At 33.9% G+C, this 25,969-nt stretch overlaps 2 protein-coding genes across 2 annotated transcripts in view; both read right to left on the reverse strand.

Annotated features, from left to right (window-relative positions):
- The window catches only part of LOC138925649 (fibroleukin-like), a 53,284-nt gene extending 44,057 nt beyond the window's left edge, over positions 1-9,227 (reverse strand). The window contains exons 1-2 of the mRNA XM_070276515.1: positions 9,099-9,227; positions 8,491-9,028 (exon numbers count right to left, since the gene is read on the reverse strand). Coding sequence (XP_070132616.1) covers positions 8,491-9,028; positions 9,099-9,164 — 604 coding nt within the window. The 5' untranslated portion in view covers positions 9,165-9,227. The remainder of the gene's footprint in view (positions 1-8,490; positions 9,029-9,098) is intronic.
- Positions 9,228-23,725: 14,498 nt separating this feature from the next.
- LOC138925650 (fibroleukin-like) lies at positions 23,726-24,998 on the reverse strand. Its single transcript, XM_070276516.1, has 3 exons — positions 24,887-24,998; positions 24,296-24,824; positions 23,726-24,243 (listed from the first exon to the last, which is right to left on the reverse strand). The coding sequence occupies exons 1-3, from the start codon at positions 24,950-24,952 to the stop codon at positions 23,726-23,728; spliced, it is 1,113 nt and encodes a 370-aa protein (XP_070132617.1). The 5' UTR covers positions 24,953-24,998.
- Positions 24,999-25,969: the final 971 nt, after the last annotated feature.

A 25,969-nucleotide genomic window follows, 5' to 3' on the forward strand; every position in this document is an offset into this window, starting at 1 on the left:
TAGATGCTTGCAAATAATAAATATTTTTCCATCAAGGCGTATGAGTTATATTTTTTATTGATTTTATTTTTTTTATTGATTTTATTTTTTTTATTGATTTTATTATTAATTATTTATTAACTAATAGTGAGTAAAATTTTTTTTACAAAAAATAAGCACATTTTTGAGATTTTCAAAAAGCATAGCATACTTTTTTGGTATCCTTTAAGAAGCCTAAAGAACAAGACGCTGATGCTGGCGGTTAAAACTTGGCTTTGCCTCCCATGGTTTTCTGCCCCCCCAAGGAGGTGTGTAGGGAAGGTACACACATACACACACAATCAAGCATATACACACACACACACACATACACAGAGAAGAAGTGTCCTGTCTGTCTTTTTGGCAATGGCCACGTGCACTTCATGAGTGCTTGCATGCGTCTGTGTGTGAGCTTGTGGCATATTAACGCTCGCAACCTGGCCACACACACACTCACACACAAACACTAACAACACACACATACAGAGGGAAACATGCACAGACAAGCGCCAGCCAAAAGGATAATGACACTTGGCGCGCATTTACCGTTAGTTGGCAACTAACCTATGGCTGTATATATGTATGTGTGAATGTCCTTTCTGTTTGCGGTTGTCTGTGTGCTTGTGAGACTGCAAGGAAGTACGAAGTTGTCATTGCGATGCGATAACCCTGATAAGATCCTTCAGTCCATAGACAAATGTTCAACTAAAGGCTCCTTTTACTATTTTTCTTCTTCGTTTTTTTTGGCTTTTGATAATTGCCGGCAAACAACTTGAAAAATGTCTGAGTGGAGTGGAAAAATTGCGGTTAGGTACATTAATGTTATTGCAAATGTATAAGTATTTTTTATATAATACTTATCATGCTTAATAAATAAGTGAATAAGTCTAGGGAGGTTTTTTTTAATTGAAAGGAGTTGTGAGGTTGATGTGGGGTTGAGTTTCTACTAAGAGATTACTAAGGGATTATGAATTACTAAGAGGTTTTTAGTTAGTTCATCAGTTAGAATATGGTGAGGGTGATTTTGTTGTATATATATTATTATTTAAAGCTTAATTAAAGTTTTTAAGTTGATTTTCTTAAGAACTAAAATAAGAATATAAGTTAGTTATCCAAGTTATAACTCAAGAACCCTTTACTTAAAGTAATACTTTAGGAGCATACAATTAAAAACGATAAAAAATGTAATAGTTTTTGTTTTTTAATTCTTATTCAAAAATCACAATAGCATTTCTCTACCAAATAACTTTGATTCTTGAGTTAAACTGCAGAAAGGGCACTTTGGTTCTTGGTTTTCGGTTCTCTGTTTTATTTAATTAATTTGCAAATCGTGATTTCTTGGTTTTAATGACTATCATTATTATCCGTAGCCGAATCTGAAATCCGAATCCGAATTGCAATCATGGCCAAAAGTTAGATTGTCTTTTGCCAGTTGAAGTGGCAAAGTGAATGCCAATACCTTGCCATGCCTTGCGTTGCCTTGCCTTTGGGTCTTGGCTTTTTTGAAGTGCCATCCGCAGGACTATATTCTGGCTTGTAGTCCTTTGATTTACTTCAATCGTTCCACCACAACACCGTCCTCGCCCTCGTCCTCGAGTCCTTGCACCCACGAGTCCTCGTGGTGTTATCTTGTTAATTGTGCTCAGCTCCGATTGCAATTTTCGAGTGGGGGTCTTCCCCACCACCTTGAAGTTTCGCACCTCGAGGTGCCATTGGAAGTACTATGGCATCCAACCAAGTGTTAGGAGCTTGAAGTTTCTACTCCTTTAGGTACTCCTGCCAGGAGGTTCGCCTTCTTTTGGGCCCCGCCCACATTTACTGCCAATTTCTTTTGCCAACCACACCGCCCCTGGCCCTGAATCGGTTGAGTTTATCATTCCTTTATGGTTTTACACTTCAAGAAATGATGGGTGATTTTTTTTTTAAATTGAATGGAAGCTATTGGGGTCTTTTCTTCCTTGTTCTCCTACTGTTGGCTCTCTCATTGGATTTCCAAGTTATAAAGGCATTGAAAGAACTAAAAGAATAGAAGTAATATTAATAGAAGATATTAACAGCTTTCTGAAGGTGCCTCTCTTCTAATGTTGTCTTTTTTTCCATCAATGTTCGTCATCTCTTTTTCAACATCGTCCTATATGAAAAGTATTGGAAGAAATGAGAGCAGCCATATCGTACTTACTCTCATCGCTGGCTCCTTCTACGCGGCCATTGCTTGAGATCAGAGATCTCTTGCGGCCATTTTGAATCGTTCTATGCAACAAGATAGGAGTAAACAGTGCAGCCATACTTTGAGTTATTCACTCTTGGACTCTCTCCCATGGCTCTCCCAGAGCCAAAGTGGAGCAGTGATGTTACGAGCTTTCTCCGCGAAATGCGATAAAAGCAAGGAGAGCGTCTTGTTGCATCCTTTACTCTCTCAGTGCACAGTTCTAGGAGGTCTCCGCCTAATAAAAAAAATATAAAAATTCAAATAAAAAATACAAATATCAACATCCGCCAAAAAATAATAACAATTTATGATAAGAAATAGACCCAACAAATTATACAAATTTAAATAAAATTTATAATACAAAAATAAAAAACATTTTTAAACAAAAAAGTTTAAAGATTTCAAAAAGGATACTAAAATTATGATTTTTGCCAGTGTAATACGTCGAAGAAGTGGCAACCAAGTTGGGCCACCTTTGCAGTTTGCCGTCGACTTAATTAGTTTGTTATACCAGCGTCCCCCCCCTTCACCAGCGCGTCAGAAATCTACCCCCCGGCTATACCACCTCTCCACTGGGATCAGCATGTGGTTGGTTGTGTGTTTCTGTCTATGCCTCGTCTCGTCCTTGTCTAGTCCTTGTTCCCTTTCCTACTCATTTCAGAGCCACGACTATTTTGCAACGGAAGTGGTTTGACAATGGAACTTAATGAGTATAAGCGGAAATTTAATCAGCAGTATAAATAATGAAATGACAGCTGAATGGCTTGCCGCCATTGCCACTCCCCTCGCCAGTCCATCCGCTTCTATGTCCTGTATTTTCCTCTCGGCCGGGGCCCCTTACGCCCCATTTTGGCCATCACTTTGGGTTTCATTTTACGCTAAATGAATCAAAACTCATTTGCTTCGCTTGTTGAGTGTGAATTGTTTGTTTGTTTGGCTGGTGGTCCTTTTCCTCCATTTTAGCTATTTGTCGTTTGCTAGTGTTGTTGTTGTTGTTGGTCAATCAGGATCAAAATCAGGATTAGTTTCATGGCCATCTATGGTTTTATGTTCCAAAAAGGGGGAGCTATGTACATCTAAGAGGTAGAAATATAAATATTTATTTCTTAAATTTGTAAAATTAATCAAAAAAAGAACAATTTTCAAATTCCTTTGAAGGCTTCTTCTTCGAGCCAATAATCTTTTCTATTATTATAATCCAACAACAACTTCTACATACATACCTTTCATATCCTTATATTTCCTTTTAATTAACTTTATTTTCTCATATGTATATATGTATATATATATGTATGTATGTATATATATTTTTGTAACTCTATTGGCCAAACATTTCAAAATATCAAATAAATCCCAATTAAATCTTTTTGCCTCAGAATTCGATGGACTTTGAAATGCAAAGCCTTCAAAATCCAAGTCCTGTCGGAAATGAAACAAAAGTCGAAGCTGGCAATGAAGTCGCTATCCTTTTTTTTACACAACCCCCCCCTTCCCCCATCCCACCCTCTAAAAGACAGGACGAAAAGGGAAGTTTTCGCGTGTAATGGTATGTGTGTTTATATTCCTGAAAATGTATGTGTGTGTGTGCGACGAAGCATGCAATTTGAATTGAACTTTCTGCATGCAAATAAACTTCCATTCCTTTCCAAACTTAGCACCCCACCCATCTCCATCTCCAACTCTAACCATCACATACAGAGGAATGGAAAACTGTGAAGAATTTAATTTTCCAATTCATAAACAATTTCTGCAATAAAATCCAAAAACCAAAAGTAGCAGTAATAACACTGAAACTAAACCAAATAAGGAAAAACCAAAGCAAATTAAATGAATCATCGGTTTGAAGATGAATTGTTAGATGCTCTATCTTCAGGAAAAGTTTAAAAAATATATTGAAAAATAATTGTTAATGAATTTTTAGTTAGAAAAGCGTTATGATAAAAGGAACAAATAGATTTAGATTGCAGAGAAGATATTCTTTGTAGAAATCATATAAGCTAGTAAAATAATATTTAAAAAATCTTAAAAAATTGAACTTGGGTTCGCAGAATAGGATACTTCCAGGAATAGTTGTCCTATCCTATTTGAGGCCCTAAGTATGGGTTTCCTTAGTAAGCCCGACTATGCTTCCTAGTCCGAAGAATTTGGGTGGGGACAGCATTTTGGATAAGGAATCCTGCTGGTGGAACTAGGATATTCAGTTAAAAGGATACCACCAAAGGATACTAAGAACTAAGGACCAAGGAAGGTATTATACCAAGGATGCTATGATACTAAGTACCGATCTTTGTATTTAATTTGATGTTTGAGACTGTCTTTGTTCTAGAAGTGTAGCTCATTTATAGTTTCCTTAGTACAAGTTGCTAGCCACTAGCTATTTAATTTTTTATATTATATTAAACTACTTATTGTTTAAATAATTTTCTGCTAAACATCCTTAAATATTTTTACCATCTTAAATAACGAAATATTTTTTGGCGATGAGCCTCATTCACTAGCTTCCGTATTAGGATGTGAGACTACAAACTAAAAGTCCCAGGTTCGACTCCGGCCAAAGGGAAAACATTTTTTGTTAATTTTTATGCTTGCCTTTTAAACTTAAAACTATTTTACATTACCCACTATTTTTTAATAATAATAAAGCCTCAAGAATAAAGTAAGAAAACGTTTATCATTATTTATGTCTTAAAAAACATTTTGTTCATTAGGGTACCATGATTACAAAACCGTTGTATCAACCACCACAACCCTTTATTTTAGAGTATAAATCTAAAAACCAACTTTATTTTTAGTTTCAATCTGAGATGGGTGATGGGCGTGGCCGCAGTCATTGCCGCCTTACGATGAGCTTTGATTTGAATTCTTTTCCTTTTTCTGTCGCAGACAAATTTCCACTTCATTGTGACTGTTTCCCATATCCACCGAAACCCCCACCGAAAAAAGCGAAAAGAATATATAATAAAAGGGTTATTCTTCTTGGTTTTTGTCGTTGTTGTCATGTATGTTGCAAGTTTATGTTGCCACAATCGAGAGTGGGTGTGGATGAGTGGGTGTGTTGGCCACATGATGACACTTAGGATCGGCAACGACCGAAAGTTATGCGAATTTTTTCGCCAGTTTTATTTGTCTGATTTTTACGTCGTAAACTTGCCAACTTTTCACTATTCCACCAGAGGAGGGCCAAAAAAAATAACTGAAAATGTAACAAAATGTTGGTCAAGAAACTGTAAGTGGTCAAAAAAACGTTGTTAATTAAAGACAAACAAGGAAAAAATATGTTGTTTTTTTAAAGCGGAATCGAACCTGGGACTCTTAGTTTGTAGTCCGAGATCCTAATACGTCAGCCATTGAATAGGGATCGAGGCCGAAAAATATTTATGTATTTAACAGGGTAAGAGACTTTATTAATTTACGAAATGATTTAATAAGGATCTACATTTTTTTCTGTACAACCATTTACCATAAATTTGATGAATTGCAACTTGGAGGTCTTTAATTTCTATATTTCTGGTCTTATAATTCAAATAAACAGCCACTTGTTGCTTTCTTTGCCGCTTTCAACACTTACTCTGAAATAAATAATTTATCAACACTGTTAGGTGAAACAACTTGTTTCAATTTCTTGAGGAATTTATGACCTTAAGCATGTAATCTGATTTTTAGTAAATTTCCAATAAATTTAATTATAGTTTTTTGAAACAAAGTGAAAGATCTAGCACAACAAATTGAATGATGAAAAGGCATTTTCTTCCAACATGACAACACTTTACGTTTACCAACACAAAAACTGTATGCTGTCAACTCTGAAAATGGGAAATAGTAGGCCCGTTTGTTGAGGTTTAAGATGAAATTTTGGAACTCCTAAATTGCCGCCGAGCGGTAGCCGAGTGGGTAAGTTAGACCTACTTTCGGTTGCCGTTCGGTCCGGGTTCGAGTCCCGGTAGTAAGTAGCATGGAACATAAAAAGACTTAAAATTGTAAATAGTAGTACTTAGATATTAACATAATAAGACAACACATTATTAAACGCACGTCAAGAAATGAAGGATGAGGATGTTTTGAGGATCACAGAGCACTTGTAGAATTAAGCATAAAGTGAAAATCCTAGCTATAAGAAGAACACCCCCCACGCCAGCAACAACAACGACAACGGCAACAACAAAGCTTAAAAGGGAAGACAGAAATAAAGCGACAACTGCATAAATGGAGAGGTGGTACATGGAGAGGATAAAAAAAAACAAAAAAAAAAAAAACAAAGAAAAATTTGTAAATAAAACACTGTTACACCCAATAAAATAAGAAAAAAGTAAAAATAAAATTTTTGCATTTTTTTTTTCAAAGTCTGAAAATGAGTATATATATTCTTGATCAGGGTCATAGTCATTCAGGGTCATTCTTGATACGCGAACTAGTCTCTCAGTTTTAAAGCTATTTTGAAAAAATTTCTCATAAGTATCGGTTAACTACATTTGTGATTTGTGATTTATATCCAATCTTAACTGAAAGGGTATGCCAGGGTATGAAAGGCGCCGCTATAGCACTCGTCCTAGTGCCTCTATTGAGTTGAGTATAAAGAAAGGATGATCCGGGAAAGAGAATATGTACTTACAGAAATGATTCGAGGAAGTCTTTTTAAAGAATAAGAAACCACATCGAATATTAATATAAAATAAAATATGAAACATATTCCACGAAAAATATGCATAATAGATTTTTGGAGAATATTTTAATAGTAAAACATAAAATAGAATAAAATTTTAATTTTATAATTATAAGAGTACAGCTTATCTGATAATCGTCTAAAAAAAAAAAAGAAAAAAAGTAATTACATTTTAGTGCATATTTATAATCTATCTTTCCGTTCCCAAAGTCCATATATTTTTTTCAGAACTGTCCGGAATTTTAAGGATAAATAATGTCATTAGATTTGCAATTTTCGAGTTTCTAGTAATAGCTCCTTGCTAATAGATATTTGAATATTTTTGAATAAAAATTAAAAAATAAACCTATTTTATAAATAAAGTGATGCATATACATATTTCCTTCAGATCAAGAATTAATTTAATTTTTAATTTAGAAAGGAAACTTAAACTTATGGATATGAAATAATATACATCGTACACATACATACAATAATATACATAAATATATACAATATACCAGAACTTGTAAGTTTTTAGACAACGAAGGTTGAAACTCTTCTTCACATTTTTATAAACCAAGGGGCCAACGTCCAAAGGAAATCATTCTCCAGCTGCTGGCCAAGTTTGTTACCCACTTCCCACAACTAACCTAGAGTCGCTTGTTTATTTTTTAAAGGCTCCGTTTGAGCTGATCCTAAAATGTCTGAAATGGAAAATTTTGGTTCCAACCTTCAAGTGAAAACAATTATTTTTGATTAATTTTTAGACATGTTATTTTAAAATTTTATTCAAAATTTAAAAAATATAAGATTGCAGTTTATCAACGGCTTATTTAATGTATATGCATATATATGTATATATCCTGTATCCTGTTCAAAAATATTTCTTTTTCCAAGACCGTTTTAAAAGACTTCTTGTTATCTTCAACCTGTTCTTCGGATGATCATGAATATGCCATGTTTTTCGGGGCTTATAGATGAAAAAATAGAATATAAAAATTATTTAGTTAGTTATTTTAGAAAGTTTTCCTGTTGGAGATGAAACAAAAGAAAAAACCAAGTTAGAATACACACCTCATTCTGGGATCAAACCACCAGCCATAGCCCCCTTCCTTCGCCAAATTACGATCAGGAACTCCATCCTCGTCTCGATCGAAGGTCGAAAATTTGGAACCCTGCTTAAGGTTCAACCACACGTCTCCAGTACAATTGTTAATATGTTTCACCTTGTACCCTTCGCTTCTTTCGCCCACAATTAAGTTGTTGCATCTTTTTGCCTTGCCTGTGGACCATAAAAGCACTTCATGAGGCTTTCCACTGGTCAGATGGTGCAATCGATTGAGTCCAATAAAGAACTCATCGGCAGGATCAGTTTCAGATCCACTTTCATAATCTTTATACGTGCCATTCAATTTGTTTGAATTATACCATTTTCTATAAACATAAAACCATCCAGATCCAATATCCGAAGCTGAATAACAAACCACTTCAAACGGGTCTGAGCCTGGTAGTTGGATTTCGCGGAGGACTCTGGTTTCTTTTTGGTCTCGTGGACAAGGGTCTGGAAAATCTAAAAAATTCGATGTTTTATTTTGCAAATAATTGTGTTCTGCCAACTTACCTATGGGTTGAGTTTTCGGTGTCTGATTATTAATATGAGGCTGTGGAGTTGTTGGGACCTCCCCAGTTTCTACTTCCGAATTTGTTGGATTATTTTCAACCGATCCTCGAATCTTTAGTATTTTTCTCAACTTATCGATGTCTTCGCTGAACTGATTGGTCAAAGTAGCAAGTTTACTTGTTTTCTTTAGGTTCCTAATTTGATCTTTTAGGAGGTCGATTTCCTTATTTTTTTGATTTATTAGATTGTCAACTTCCTGCTGCTTCGAATGCAACTGCGCATTTTTAACTTTCTCATCACTAAGTTGACTCAGCACTTCCAAATGGCTTTTCACCAATTCCGAACAATTCTGTATGCTTTTTGATATCTGGGAATATTTTTCGAGACCATCTTTCTGCAATTCTGTGTAATCAGCCCTGCACTTTAAGAGCTGTTCATTTCTCTCGTTACTTTTCTCGAAGTATCGAAGTAGAGGTTTCACGATTGGATAACAAACTGAGGCACATTGATCTTCCTCCTCTTCGGTAAGGTAGCATGACTGTGGTGTTTAAAGTTTAATTAGTTTTCAATAGTTATTAAATAAATCACTCAAAACGGCTATTACTTACATCTTCCGATCCCAAGGAGGCAGTAATTAGGAAACATGCAGAAATTAAGGCCACGGGGAGGATCATCTTGTATTGTTTTGATTGAACTGAAGTTTCTACTGAAAGAGTCTCTGGGAATATTTCAACTGATGCTGCGAGTCTTGAAGCTCCGGCTTTTTAAAGCCATCCCCGCCCATGAGCTTGAGCTTTAGTTTCTGATAAGAAATTGGGAAATACCCACACATATAGAAATGCCAAAATATTCCACAGACAGAATTCTTACGGAAGGGATGTCAAAGGTTATTGGAGATTAGAGAGAGGTGATTAGCAACAAAATCTGGTTTATGTTCTTAGCCTTTTCTTTTTGGTATATAATAATATATATATATATATATATATATATAATAAGGTCTTATATATATATGTATATACATATATGTAACAAATTATGTATATTTTACATTATTTATATTTTATATTATTATTATATATATTTTTATATATTTTCCCCAAATGGAAAGTACTTTTCAAACATTTCAATGACGTCATAGTCCTCTTATCTCTAACAAATTTCGCGCCTTATCTCAATGCCGCGTTTAAAGGGGTTCTTCTAGTCTAAAAAGTAAAGAAAATCGAGATTTTATAATGCAGAGGGTATTATAATTTTGGTCAAAAGTTGTGCAACGCATTGAAGGAGACATCTCTGACCATATAAAGTATATATATTCTTGATCAGGATTGCCTCCATATAACTGATTAATCTTAAATGGCATAACATTGGTGTTTTTTTTGTTAGAGACTTGTGATTTTTTATGGCATCTATGTGTTGAAAAATATTACGACATAAAAAATTTCAAAGGGGATGGTCCGACTATATCCTATAGCTTTTAAATAACTAAACGATCGGAAATGACCCAACTTTCGTGTTTTTATAGATGTTTTTATAAAAAAATTTATGAAGAAACTTAAATATAGTCACATGCTATTTGTACAATTAAACTCAGTTTACCGCTAGAATATCATATATTTTTAGAAAATTCAACTAATATTTAACAGACGGGCAATAGAAATTGGAAAAATGATGGGAAATTCAATTAATAGGGAAAGGAAAGTAGAAATGCGTTGAAATGAATTGATGTGGAAATGGGGGGGGAAATGCGGCAGGAATAGGGGTGATGGGGAGTTGGGGCGTTAAAGCGGCAAATAAGGGCGGCGGGTGAACAGAAGGGGGCGTGCCTGTAGCTGTAGCTCGGGAGCTCGGGACTCGAAACGCACATAAACAGAGGCGCATAAGCGGCCATATAATCACTTCAATCACGTTTGCATAATTGTTCAATTATGAAGCAATTACCGCAAGCGCTGCTTTACGTCTCAGTCTCGTTTTGTCCCTTTCTGTGGGCTATCTCGCTCTAACAACCAAATTGTCCATCTCGCTCGTTCAGTGCCCCTCGCGGGCATTTGGCCACTTTTTGGGCATTTTCGGTCGAGAGGCGACCGCGAGTGTTATCAGTAATATGCCAAAAACCGAAAAATCCGGGGACATAACCGGGACGGGGGGCACCAAAAATCATCAGCCACCGCCGCCACTACCACCACCGACGACGATATTCCGATTTCCGATGTCCTTTGGCGCGAGGACCTCCTCCTCACTCACTTTGGTAACCTGCAGGACGCCAAAAAGCCAAATCGAATCTCTTACCAAATAGGGTTGCCAAAAAAATAGCACTAAAAAATCGAAAAATTCATAAGTTATATACAAAATAAATGTAAAAATAAATATATAATAAACATATGCAATTTTTGTTTAATTTTTTAATTTAATTTTTAATTCCAATACTAAGCTTTAAGGTGAGTTAAGGGTAAAGGACTCATCTTAAGTTTAAAAATTTATGTTTAAACTTATTATTAAATTTATTAAATTTAATAATTTATTAGGTTATTAAATTTTAAAAAAATTCTTTTATATTTATACCTAAGACATTTAAAATTGTGCAAGTATAAAAATTAAACAAATATTTTTTGTAGATATGTATTATTATTATTATTTTTTTTTTCTTTATTTATTTATTACTTTAAAAGCTTAAAATTCTTAAATTCTTAATTCCTAATATTAAAGATCTTAAAAAGCCCTCACATCTTGATTATAAAACCTCCAGTTGAGCATCTCCATTCAGCTTGTATTGGCGTGTCTCATATTAATTAAGCGTTTGATTACCAAACCAAAAACACACACCCACCCACACCTACACACACCCACACACCCACTCTTAAAAACGCACTGAAACCGGCAAGTGGGTGGGTGGCAATGGTTCTGGGATGGATTCTCATTCTCGGATTTGGTTCGATTTCCAATTTTTCTGTACTTTTGGGATTTTTCGGGGGTTTTCCTCTTGTAAAGTAGCTGGGAACATCCATCCGAAAAGTGGAATTGGTGGGTAGGTGGGTAAGTGGGTGGTAAAATCAGAATCAAAGTTGGCATAATTGCATGCAATTTTTATCGCCGCGAGGACAGATGCCCCGCCAAATGAAGCTCAATAATGACGATGATGATGATGATGATGATCCTGTAGGTAAGAGGATAAGGATTATGGTTTCAGGATATTGGATAACTGGTCAATAGCCGCACACTTAACTGGTTTGCCAATTGGCACAGCAGCACTTTATTAAACCTCGTAACATTTTCATGGCAAAACGGGGGAATGTTTTTGGTTGTTTGGCTTTCAATTTGCTGGGTTTTTAAATACGTTTTTGATTCATTTTGTTAAATATTAGTTTATAATTATTTTTACATATTTTCTATATATATATATATTTTCTGTTATGTTCTGAGAATTATTTATGTTTTAAGTGAGTTACTAAGTACTTGTGATTTTGCTACCTAAATGGATACAACTACCTAGATGGTTTAGATACAAGGTACTAGCTATCAGACACTAGTTACTAGTTGTTATACTAAGTAATGTTTTCCAATTACTAATTATAGGATTTTGGTACTTCGTAATTGATACTAGTTACTAGTTATGGTACTTCTGGCTATGTCTAATTTTTCTTACTTATAAGCATTTAATTCTAGTTTATATGTAATAAATACGTTTAAATCGTTATATTTAATAGTGAGAGCTAATTAATAATTAAATAATAAGTTAAATAATAGGTACTGAGAAGTAAATACTAGTTATAGTTCAATTTATATTAGTTAATAGTTTCTTTTTGCCAAGAACTAGCAATTACTCACTAGCTACAAGTTACTAGCTACTGATTGCTACATAGCTTTTAGTTACTAGCTACTGGCTACTGTTAGATATCAGGCAGTAGTGAGTAGGTTTCTGTTTCTAAATAGCTATTAGTTGCTACATAGCCAGCAGCTACTAGTTACTATATACTAGTTATACTAGTTACTATATACTATATACTAGTTTCTAGCTTGTACTTTCTACTTCCTAGCTACTTTTTTATAGCAACTAGTTATTGCTACTAAATACTGTTTCTTAAATACTAGCTACCACTTATTTCAAGCTACCAGTTATTAGCTTCAAGATACTAGTTATTAGCTTCTAGATTCTAGTTATTACCTTCAAGATACTTTATACAAGGTATTAGTTACTTTAATAAAGAGCCAATAATTTCAGATTAGCAAAAATATAAATACCTTCACATTAATTAACTTCAAAAAATCATTAAAACACAACAGAAATGGTTGTTCTTAATACCAAAAAATTAATACATAAAAGTATTTGTAATAGTATGCCTAATTTAGATGAAAGTAACTAATCGAAAAGATTCAATGAATGAATAAATGAAAAGGCGACCCCGAAAATTGATCATCCGCCATGTGGTAGCTTCATTAGAATCATAGATGGCAGGTTAGGCAGACAGGAAGGGCAGTTATCAAAATTAGGCACTGGCATAAATTAATTGAAAGCCCAAAAGCCACTGAGTGACCAACTGACAGACCAACAGACTAACTGACTGACCAACTGACTGACTGACTGACTGATGGCCGGACAAACTGGCCAGATCTGCTAAATGAGTGCTCACCATCAATTAACGTTGACAAATGGAAAAATGGACATTGGACATTGGACGATGGAAACGGTATCGGTATTGGTATTGCTATCATATGAGGTAAGGGAGAGTCCTGGCGAGGAAGGGACATTTTGGGAGGCGAGAATTCGATGACAACGGGCAGCTAATTGGCGCCCAAAACTGAGGCTCAAACAAAAGCCAAAGAAATGACAATAAAATTGGGCGATTAGGATGGCGACACAAACGCACACACCTACACACTGACACCGCTAGGATGTGGACATTCAAACACACACAATACACCCTCACACACAAACACACACACACACATAGAATACACACAGGATACGATATCCTAACGAGGCTAAAAGCGGCATTAAGTATCAATCATACATACAAGCCAAGCCAGCCATGTTGGCAAATAAAGGAGCACACGGTAGTGGGTGACAAGAAATTAGATGACATTAATCATATACCCTGTAATTATTTAAGATCCTTTCAAGATAGATTTTCTTTTTAATTTAAAAAATAAGGCCTAAAATATTACATTATAGACTTACCAAGTCCATAAACCGACGCATAGCATTTGGGTATATCAGAATTCGCTTCCCTTTCTATTTCTGTTTTTTTTTTTTTGTTTGAAGAGGGGTCTAAAAACAGGACACGTGTGTGTGTGTGAGGCAAGTATGGAGGGGGGAATCCCATTTTTTTTTTCGGCTTGGCGGTGTGTGCGTGTGGTTGTGCGATTATCGGTCGCCCGTTGCTTGTTACACGTCTAATCTGTTAAATCCTGTTTACCAAGATTACAAATCAATTGTGGCCAGGAAATAAAAACACATGTGGTTTCCACCTCCCCCAAAACCACGCCCATACTTACGCCCCTGCTTTTACTTTTCTTATATTTTGTTTCGGGTTTTTTTTTTCGGTTTTTGTTCTGGTTAGTCTTTAAAAAAGGGCAAGATGATATTTTTATCGGGATAGGGTGGCAGGGGCTTATTTCAATAAATAGGGTTGTGTGTTTGGGAAAATTAACATATTGGAAAAAAATTGATAGTATTTGGTAGGTATTTTGATTTAGTTTTGATTTAATATATTAAACAAAAAGGGTTCTATAGGGTTTTTAAAACTAAACGGTCTTTAAGCTCTTAAATATTTCATAGTATACAGTTCATTTGTTAAATGATTCATAAGGATTATATACTTTTATTTATAAAACCAATAAATAACCAATAAAATATAGATTATATCTTTAAAAAAATGTAATAAAGGTATGTCACTTAAATGAGAACATAAAGGTTAACACCTTACCTTTGGGGTATCATATTTTGGGGATCAACCTACAATTTCAGTTTTTGGAGCTAAAGCTAAACGAAACTTAAAGATAACCTATGGGCCTTTATGGAGTTCCTACTAAATCTGAATGAAAATCAAATTAAGGGAAGAAATAAAAGAAACTCATTTAAATCATAAATAGTTTAAAATTTTTTATTGCATTTTTTAAAATTTTTATTTTTAATTTCGAACCCTTAGAGTTGATTATAAACCTGAATGAAACAACTGTGACTATTTGTTAAAAATTAATTGACTTGAAAGTTGAATTAAAAATAGATATATGTATGTATATTATTTCTATATTATAGACTCTATAAGCCTCTTACCAGTCTAATACTTTTACATCTTATATCTTTGGCTTTGGGTGACAAAATAAATAAAGGACAAAAATTAAGGGGTGTTAGCTGTTAGGGGTGTATGTATTTATATACAGACATACATACATACATATATATTGGCATTGGCAGTGGTGACTATAATTGATGTTATCAAAATATTGTTTGTGGCGTAATTTATCAATAAACAGCAATCGAGTGGAAATAATTTGATTATGCTTGATTTGCTTTTGAGGCATATTTGTGGTGTAAACAGTGCAACCTCCTCCACACCCCCCTCCACTCACTAGACATGTATATTTCTCTATATACATAAATGCATATATGTATATAATAAAAGATAATAATAACATACAAAAAAAAAAGAGAAAGAGAAAGAGAAAGGGGAAAACAAATGGGAAAATTTTCTTTCATTGACTTGATGTGCATAATTTATGCGACTTTAAAGCTTTAACCATTAATTAGCTGTTAATCAACACTGGCCCCCGACACAGTGCCGCATAAAAGTTAACCAACTTGATATTTAATTGTCAATTTGTATGCTCCAATGCTTTTTCCAACCATGAGATTTGGCCATGTAAAGTGTTAATAACGGGATTAAATTCCCGCACATGGCTTATAGATATATCTACTTATCGTTTAAATATATATATATATATATAATTATAAATATATATATATCTATGAATGTACAGACAAGCGATAGCTACATGTGTTTAATTGCTAATCCTGCAAAATTAATGAGCGGCCGCGGAAAAGCCTCAATGTATACTATACATTTGCGATTTAATCTAATTTGAAAAGGTTTCAGGCATTTAAGTGGATTTCAATTAAAACAATCGCTAATGTTCTTGAGTTTAAACAGGGGTTTAATGCAAAAGCAAAATAATCATTAATTGATTGACATCTTTTTTAAGGGAAAACAGTAAAAACCGTAAAAACAGTAAAAACAGTGTTTTTTGAAGGTTAAGAGTATAAGCTTGTGCATTATAAATTAGAAACATAATATTATGAATGGGCTTATCATAAAAAATATACGAAGGATTTTTGAGTTTTATGAAGTTGAAAGTAAATGTAGGATGAAATGTAATAATAAATTATATGAATAGGAATAATGTTTGAAGTAAAAAAAATTAAAAAAGGATGCTTTAAATTTGAACTTTATTAAAGCTATTTATGGAATATATGTACCTTATAATAGAAAGAACTATTTTTAAGTTTGAAACAGTTTAAAGAAAAATAAACGATGAATTGATTTGGGCTTATGTCAATTATGACTATTTTGTCTGACGTGTATCAAATTATTTCTGGATTATACATTAATAATAATAAATATTTAGGAGCTTCAAGAAGTTTTCAAGGAAGAAATTAAAACACGCAAGTTATGTCTTAAATTTCAACTTTAATCCCATTATCAAAAGAATATACATTTAATAGATAATTGTATTTCAAGATAATAAGAAGAAAATTGTTTAGGAACTTTAAAGATAGTTAGAGTTCATAAAGTCGGCACCTATATTACTGCTAAAAACCATTTCTTTCAGTGCCTTCTGGTGGGAAATTAAAAGTCATGTCCATTTCTGAGTAGCTCTTACCCAGGTTTATTTCCAGTCAAAAATTCGCATGTTTATGTCCTTTACAACGTGGCGTATACTTAATTTTCTGCCCTGTTATTTTTTTTTTATTTTTTACGACTTTTTCACAGATTTTTGTTGGTTTTTTTAATATTTTTTTTTTCTTTTTTAGTTTCTGGCGTCTAACTCTTGTCTGCGATAGAGAGACAGCCACACTGGTGAGTAGAAGGAGATGGTTAGCTGGTAGTACGCAAGAGAGATAGGGAGATGACAGAGGGGAGGGACACACGTGACTAACGCTTTATTACCATTTTTCTTCATTAATTTAATTTTTTCGTCTGCAGTAAACTGCTTTCGTATGCAATTTTATTGTACTTTTGTACTCGTGCCTGTTATGCCGCGCACAGTTTTCCTTTCTGTCTTTTCCCCCGCCCCCCCTCTTTGTTTCTCTCCCCCCACCCTCATCTTTGCACCATCCTGCTCCTTGCTCCTGTTAATCCTGGCAAACAAAAAAAAAAAGAAACAACAAAACGGAAAACAAGCCAAGTTCTCTGGTCCTTCTGTTGTTTTTATTTTTTATCGCCGCGCAAAAATACAAGTTTGAATGCCTCGGCAATTGTTTTTGTTTTTTTTTTATTATTATTGTGTGTGTGTGAGAGTGTGTTGGTGTGTGTGTGTGTGTGTGAGAGTGTGTTGGTGTGTGTGTGTGTGTGTGTGTGTGTGTTACTCTATAAACCAGGATAATCTGCCAGAATTCAGGGATATATAAACATGTATTCAAAAAATATCAGATAATTTGAAGACAAGCGGAATTGGAAATGGTTGTGGCATTCAAAAAATTTAATTATTGTATAATTAAATTTAATATATAGTCTTAATATTAATATATATGTTAATATATAAAAAAATACAAATACATACATAATTTTTAATTTTTGTTATATTCAAACTGTTTCTTTATTACTTATAAGTTAGGTTGTAGTTTAAAGAGCAGTCTTTACGACTTCGCAATAAATTAAAGTATAGAAAAATCTAAAAAAAAAATAAATTGATTATTAAAAACTAGAAAAATATAAAGTTAATGGTTTAAAACAGGGATCGGCACCCCAATACATTGATATGATTTTACCGCATTAGTGTTAGTAACGAATAGCAGAAAGTAGGCTGTGTGCATGACGTTTCACACATGTATACTGTGTGTGTGTGGCAGAGCTCGGGCAGAGAAATTTCCTATGCCCCCGAGATAGGGCCGTGCCGACCTCTGGTTTAAAACTAAGGTTTTGAGAGATTTATTAAGATATGCGATTTCTTTATATTTTTATAACAATTAAATAAGGCCAATTAAGCTGAAATATTTTGAATCCAATAATATTGAAAAATTCGTTTTTTTTTATAATAATACTCTTACCAATAACAATCAATATTTTATTTATAACAAATTAATAACTAACAAACAAAACCAAATTTAAAGACAAGCTCAAAAGAGTATAATGTAATATGTAATTTTTTTTTTGTTTTTGTCTGTATAGCCAACCCCCTTTTTTTTGCATGCTGCCCCGCCTAGCCCCCGCCCACTAAGGGCTTTGTAAGGCTTTTGTTTCGTATCGTTTTGCTTTTGGCTTTGTGCGGACTTTTCACCGAAAAAGAGAGTTTTCCTTCGGCAGAGTTTTTGGTTTTCTACGCTGGGAAATTGTTTGCATTATTTATGGTATATTTTCGAAGATTTATAATGTCTGTCTCTGTTACACACTCGCTGTTGTCTCACTCCCACTCTCTGTTAAAGGCCTAATCATATATTAATGAGCATGGGTCTGAAGGACCCCATTACATATTCGATCAAATCATTTTCTAGAGTTCTCTCTATTTTGATTTCTACCATTTTCTTTTCTTTACGTCTTTTTTTTTGTTTGCCTTACTACCGCCTTTTGATGAAAAGTTTTGTTGTTTGGGCCAAGTGTTTGGCTATTTCCAGCCACTCCTACCCCTCCTACTAGCCTCTTTCTCTTTGAAAACTTCCCACTTTTCACATTTTACGAGCAATTAAGCGAAAGATGGCAAAAGTACTTACTTGGACAAGAGAAACTAAAAAAAAAAAAAAAAAATCAGAAAATAGAAAATAAAATTAAAAAAAAAATAACATATATATAATGCTTGTGTGTGCTTACACTGAAAATTATTAAAGGGAAATTAGGTCATTGGGAGTTTCAAAGGATATGTTAAGGATCCAAGAAAATTATTATAATGCAATGATTTGTGGATATATGAATGATATTATTGATATTGTTTTATCGATACATTATCGATATTTACTTGATTTATCGATACATTCGATAGAAATTTCTGTAAAAAAAGACCCCTAGAGATTTCCAGAAATGCGTCGATATTTGAAGAACTTTTTGAAAGATTTTAATTTTAAATTTAAAAATTGCTTATAACTCATGAAGAGGTCTTGGAACTTTTTATTTTTATAAATAATATTATTTCTTCTCCTGCACTAAATTAATGTTGGAAAGTAGCCTAGAATCCTGGCACCCCCCACAACCCACCCACTGCCCAGCCACCTTGCCACCTCTTTCTTTTGTAGTTTTCTCTCTCTTTCACACAATCATAAATATTTTAATAAGCTCAAAGCATATGTGTGTACAAGAGTGTGTGAGTGAGTGTCTGTGTGGGTGTGTAAGAGTGTGTGTTTGTAAGCATGTGTAAGTGTGTTTACGTCACTGGAAGAGGCATCAAAGTTTTAACCACATAGCAGCAACTATTTTCACTCACCAGCCATCGTGGCACTTGCCACTTGCAACATGCCACCCACCGCCTAGCCCCACCCATCCAGCACCCCCATCATCCGGCCAGCCCTTCCTCGCCGTTCACCTCCAACCCCTGTAGAATGCAAAAAGTTAATTAATAAAACATCAAAAAGTTCTACGTTTTTGTGTTACAATAAACTTTATATAAACTCCATGCATTTTACGCTCTTAAGCGGACCGTCCAACAAAAACAACAAATAATCAAAAAAAAAAAAATGGGAAAATTAAAAAAAAAGGGAAATGTGGAAAGCTGCAGTTGCAAGACATCGACGTAAACGTAGACGTCGAAGTCGACTGAGGCAGCGCAGTTAGTGTTGACTTTGCTTTTGGAGTTGACTTTGACGTTGCCCGAAAATTGTCTAAAATTGATACACTTGGAAAAAATATTGTTTTTACTTCTAAGTTAAAATTTAAAAGAATGAAAACTTGGAAATTTTTTGTTTAAATAATTATAAGGCAGGGTTTAAAAAAGATTTATGTGTTTTTTGAAATTATGTTTCATGTTAAGACCTATAAGACTATTATGTACACTTTACATACAAATATTAATATTTTATCTTAAATCATGATTAAAAAATAAAGATAACAAAATGTAGGAAATAATAGAAAATTTGAGGAAGAAGGAATATAAATTATAGCGATAATTTTTTTACAGAATTGGTCTATATATTCAAACTTAAAGATGATAAAAATGTAAAAGGTTATATTCGAAAGGTATTTTTCAATATTCTTAATATTTTGCTTTACGTCTCAAAATATTATTCAACATATAAAACATTTAAATAAGCAAGTTTTTTAAGACTAATTCGCGTATATACATTTTTTATTTACAGAATTCACAAAGGGCTAGAAAAAGTGTTAATTTATAAAAATAAAATAACAAGGCATTAAATTGGGTAAGTGGAGCAGTACTTAGTATGTTTAGTTTTTAATGTAAAAATGAATTATCGTTCAGTTAAAATGTAAAATGTTTTTATTATTTAAGTAGAGTTTTAACACATTTTTCTCAGTGTATTAAAAATACCGTACAGCAACTAACAAAAACAACAAAAATTGAAATAGTTTAGTGGAAAATTTCGCAACAGGAGTGAGAACGAATGTTTTCCGCTGGAAAATGGCTTCGCTGGAAAATTTTCGATTTCTGTACTGTCGACCAAGTTTCTGTTTTAAATGAAAGTTAACTTCTGAATGTTTTTATTTTTTTTTTACCTTAATTACGTTGACTAATGGTTTTTTTTGTATGAAGTGCAAGTGAAATTAAATATAGAGGTTGTACATAATAAGTTAGCAATTACCCCAAAATATTTAATAATAACTTCAAATAGGCCAATTTAAGAATATTTATTTATTTTTTTTTTTTGTGAAGTATTCCCCAAAAAAAATGTTTAATGTGTCTTTTTCCTTTGAAAAACTCATAAAACATTTGAAAATGAAATTTAACACTTGTTAGAAATAATTTTACACGTACAAGCCATAAATTTGTAGCAACATAACGAGAATAGAAAATATATAACACACATATGTATATACTTTCTTGGGTGTTTTAGGATTTAGAGGTACGAGAGTTTTTTTGGATTTTTTTATGCCCTCAACAAAATCAGTCGGAGAAGGGGGGGGGGGCCAAAAAAAAAATAAAGTTTGTGCAACGTTTTCCAGCTTGCAACGGCATCTGCTTTGCCCCACATAGTCACATAGCTCCTTTTAGCTCTCCATCGACCTCCATCGATTCCTCCAATTGGAACATCCTGGCCATCCTCTGGCTGTGGCAGCTTTAATTGGAGTCCGGCTGGCCATTTAATTGGACTGTGATTTGTGTTGCACACTGCCAACGTATCAATAACAAGCGGCAAATGCTTAAAAGAAAAAATATATTAGTAAATGACAATAAGAAGATACTCATATATCCAGATACTATGCATCAATGTGGTGGAAACACTTTGGGTTTTTTTACGAGTGATCTTTTAGCTCTACAGCTTAAGGGATAATACTTTAAAATGAATTTTATTTCTAAGGAAACACTTCTGAACTTTTTGTTGGAGAGAGTCTCTATTCAATACTTTTCATAACTTGAAACTTTGACATTTAATTCCAGGAATGCTTAACTCTCTATGAGAATCTCTGACAATCATCGTTTAATCGCACTATCGCTATTATCGAGCTTATCGATAGCTTATCTTAGCTTATCTTACAGTGTATCGATAGAAACTGTCATCTCTGGTAGATGTCCAAAACTTCCTATATAAGCAGAGCCTCATCAGATCTCAAAGCCAGTTGCCGTTTGGCAGCCAAGCCATCAAGGGCTGCCTAAAATATTATTTTTTTTATTTTATTTAAAAATGGGTCTCATTTGCTTATTTTCAATTAACTGGTTATTTTCTGTTTTTTATTTCGTAGTCAAAGATTTTTGCATTACTCAAGAAAAGATAAGAGTTCTTACTATAATTTTTATTTTATTTTATTTTCATTTACGGTCATTTTCGGTCACCGTACACAAAAAATCGTTTTTTCCTTTATATTTTTATTCATTCTTTTATTGACCCTTTTTGTTAATCACTTTATATACGATGGTCTCTCATTCTTAAGAATCTGTAAGATATACCTTTAATTTTTTTTATTTTATTGGAGACTCCTATAATGCCCTATAATAATAATGGTTTTTTGGAAAACTATTGATGAAAACTATTTCTATAGTTAATTTATGTCCGAAAAACAAATTTCATCCAAATCGGCCGTTTCTTAGAGGATACAGAAACAGAAATCTCGTAGTGCTAGTTCGTAAATGTTTTTTGGAATTATTTTAATGCCAAACTATTCTAATGGCTAAGCTACACCTACAAATCAAAATTCAGCTAAATAGAAAATTTTAAGAAGAGTTATAGACTTTTTATTATGTTTCTCAACTGAACACTGAATAATTATTCCCTACTGAATAATTTAAAAATAAAATGTTAGTTAAGGTGTGGTTTGAATAGATGAGTACCGGGTATAATATAGTAGCGTAAAGAGAAAGCTGCATGTTTTTGAGGAATTTTTAATTATGTTTAAAGATTAAACAAAAACTTCAGAAAAAATTAATCAAATATGATAGAAAATAAAAATTGGAATTAAAGGGAAGACCTTGGTGTAAAAAAATATGCGGGCTACCGTCATTGGGGTGAACCTTATTCAGATTTCCGGCCGAGTCTGGCCCCTTTCTGTGTTGGTTTTTGTAACTCGCTTTGTGGTCGGACCACAGGAACCGCAACGGTAGTTCAACCAGAAGAGCTGCCAACTCCATCCACTCCCCATATCCCGTCTGCCTTCTGGACAGCCACACACATGCCAGGCCCATATACCACACACACACACCATCCATACACACAATACACTCTATACACTCTATACACCACACACTTCGCCCACACATTGAAAACTCTGAGGTTTTCCGCCAGATTTTCCCCAAACCGGGCTGACTTCAAATCGGATGCCAATTAATTTCATGGCATGCCAAGGAATTAATAAATTCTGAGGTCGATTCTCCAGGTGCCTGCAAATTCTTAATCAAAACACAAAAAATGCTCTGAGATAATTATCGGAATTAGTGAAGGTGTTGCAATTAATTACGAAAGTGAGAAATACGTGGCAGCGACAATAATGATGATGGAAAGCCAGAAGGAGAGGGAAACCTTAAACTGTTTCTTAGTTTTCATTTTTATTAATATTCTAAGAATTTTACTCATTTGTATGGGGGTTTTTATACCCTTGCAGAGGGTATTATAATTTTGGGCAAAAGTGTGCAACGCAGTGAAGGAGACATCTCCGACCCTATAAAGTATATATATTCTTGATCAGGATCACCTCCTGAGTTGATATGAACATATCCGTCTGTCTGTTTCTACGCAAACTAGTCTCTCAGTTTTAAAGCTATGGTCTTGAAACTTTGCACACACCCTTCTTTCCTTTGCACGCAGTATATAAGTCGGAACGGCCCGGATCGGCCGACTATATCCTATAGCTGCCATATAACTGAACGATCGGAAATGACCCAACTTTCGTGTTTTTGAAGATAGAAATCTGGAACTTCACTTATCTCACTTAATTTTAAATATTTTTGAATGAAATTTAAATTCTTAAAAAAAGTGTCTATTTTGCTCCAATTTAACTATACCCCCCTCAAGTCACTTCCCACAACTAAACCAGAGTCGATTGTTTATTTTTCAAAGACGGAGCCTTGGGCGGATCCTGAAATGTCTGAAATTCAAAATTTTGGTTTCCGACCTTCTCAAACGTTTTTCAGTTAAATTGGAAATTTTATTCAAAATTTAAGAAATATAAGAGAACAGTTTATCTTATTAAAACAATTACATTTTAATGCATTTTTATAATCTTTATATTTTCTAAAAATGTTTCATTTTCCAAGTCCGTTTTAAAATTCTGTTCGTTTTTTTAAATCTGCTCTTCGGATGAACATGTAAATGTCATAATTTTCGACACTTCTAAATAGTGCAGAACTGAAATAATAGAATTTAAAAATTATTTTAATTAAGTTATTTTAGAAATTTTCAGTTGGAGATGAAACAAAATGAAAACCCAAATTAGAATACACACCTAATAAAAGGATTGAACCACCAGCCAGTGCCAAATTCCTTCGCCATATTACGATCAGGAACTCCATCCTCATCTCTATCGAAGGTCGAAAATTTGGAGCCCTGCATAGGACTCATCGCGCCGTATCCATCACAATTGCCAATACTTTTCACCTTGTACCCGTCGCTTCTATCGCCCACAATAAAATGGTCGCATCTTCTTGTCCCCAAAGTGGCGTATAAAAGTACTTCATTACGCTTTCCACTGGTAAGACGGTGCAATAGATTGAGCCCAATAAAGAAATCATCGTCAATATCAGTTCCGACATGGCCGAATCCACTTTCATAATCTTCATACGTGCGATTAAATATTTTTGAATAAAACGATTTTGTATAAACAGTCAACCATCCAGATCCAAAATCCGAATCTAAATAACAAACCACTTTAAACGGGTCGGAGCCTGGTAGTTGTATTTCACGGAGGACTTGTTCTTCTTTTTGGTTTCGTGGACAAGGATCTGGAAAATCTAAAAAACTCGTTTTTTTTATTTTGCAAATAACTGGGTTCTTTCGACTCACCTATGGTTTCTGTTTTGGGCGTCGTCTCAATGTTAGTATGAGGCAATGGAGTTGTTGGGACCTCCCCAGTTTCGACTTCCGATTTTGTTGGATTATTTTCATGAAATTCTTCAATCTTTAATATTTTTCCTAACTTATTTATGTTTTCGCGGAACTTAGTCATCGTTGCAAGTTCAATTTTTTCTTGTAGTTCCCTAATTTGATCTTTTTGGAGGTCGATTTCCTTATTTTTCAGATTTATTAGATTTTCAACTTCCTGCTTTTTTGAATGTAACTGCGTATATTTCACTTTCTCATCACTAAGTTGACTCTGCACTTCCCAATGCTTTCTCACCAAGTCCGAATAACTCTGTTGGCATTTGGATATCTCAGATTGTTTTAGATCCTCGCTCTGCAAATCCGAGTATTGTTTCTGAAGTTTCGAATAGTCTGTCTTGCACCTTAGGAGTTGGACATCCTTCTTGTGGCACTTCTCGAAGTACCGTTGCACATTAATGGTCTCGCACTCTTCTTCCAGGGGATGGCAGGTCTGTGGAATTAAAAATTAAATTACTTTTCAAAATAAAAACACTCAAAAAAGGTATAACTTACTTCTTCCGATCCCAAGGAGACAGAAATTAGGAAAATGGCAGAAATGAGGGCCACGGGGAAGATCATCTTGTATTTTTTTGAATGAACTGAATTTTTTACTGAAAAAGTCTCTGGGAATATTTCAACTGATGCTGCGAGTCTTCAAGCTCCGGCTTTTTATAGCCATCCTTGGCCATGAGCTTGAGCTTTAGTTTCTGATAAGAAATTGGGAAATACCCACACATATAGAAAAGCCAAAATATTCCACAGACAGAATTCGTACGGAAGGGATGTCAAAGGTTATTGGAGATTAGAGAGAGGTGATTAGCAACAAGATCCGGTTTATGGTCCTAGCTTTTTCTTCTTGGTATATATTAAGGCTATATATGTACATAATATATAAGCAATAAATTATTTTTATATTACCTTACAACGTATATGTTGTATGGTCTAATTAAGTCTTAAAACTTTGATTTGCACGCAGTATATATGTAAGTCGGAATATAAGTGATCGGCCGACTGTATCCTATAGCTGTCATATGTCTGATTGACCGGAAATGCCATAAGTTTGGTGTTTTAGACTAAGAAAGTTGCAATTTTTTATAGGTTCTATTTTTGGCAGAATAGTATGACATACTAAATTTCATAATCGATAATGGTATTGGTTAAAAATACCAAATTTGGTATCTTTGAAGATAGAACCTTGTCACTTTTTTTATTTGGTGTTTTAATAAATTGGTTTTAAAATAAAGTTCTAATAACGATCGGCCAATTATATCCGATATTCGAGATCTACATATGTATATCCAATCTTAACTGCAAGAGTACATCAACTTCGGCTCCTTTCTTGTACATTAAGAATCGGCCGACTATATCTTATACCTGCCATATAACTGAACGATCGGAAATGGTTTTTGGTAGAAATATCAACTTTGGTATGTTTGATGATAAAAGTTTGGGACTTTTTTTAGATTTTGTATTATAATAAATTGGGTTATATTATCATATTCTCATAAGGATCGGCCAACTATATCAGATGTTTGCGATATATATCTGGTTTTAACTGCAAGGGTATATAAACTTCGGCTCCGCCCGAAGTTAGCT

This window comes from Drosophila bipectinata, chromosome XR (genome assembly GCF_030179905.1).
Source record: "Drosophila bipectinata strain 14024-0381.07 chromosome XR, DbipHiC1v2, whole genome shotgun sequence".
Lineage (NCBI taxonomy): Eukaryota > Metazoa > Arthropoda > Insecta > Diptera > Drosophilidae > Drosophila > Drosophila bipectinata.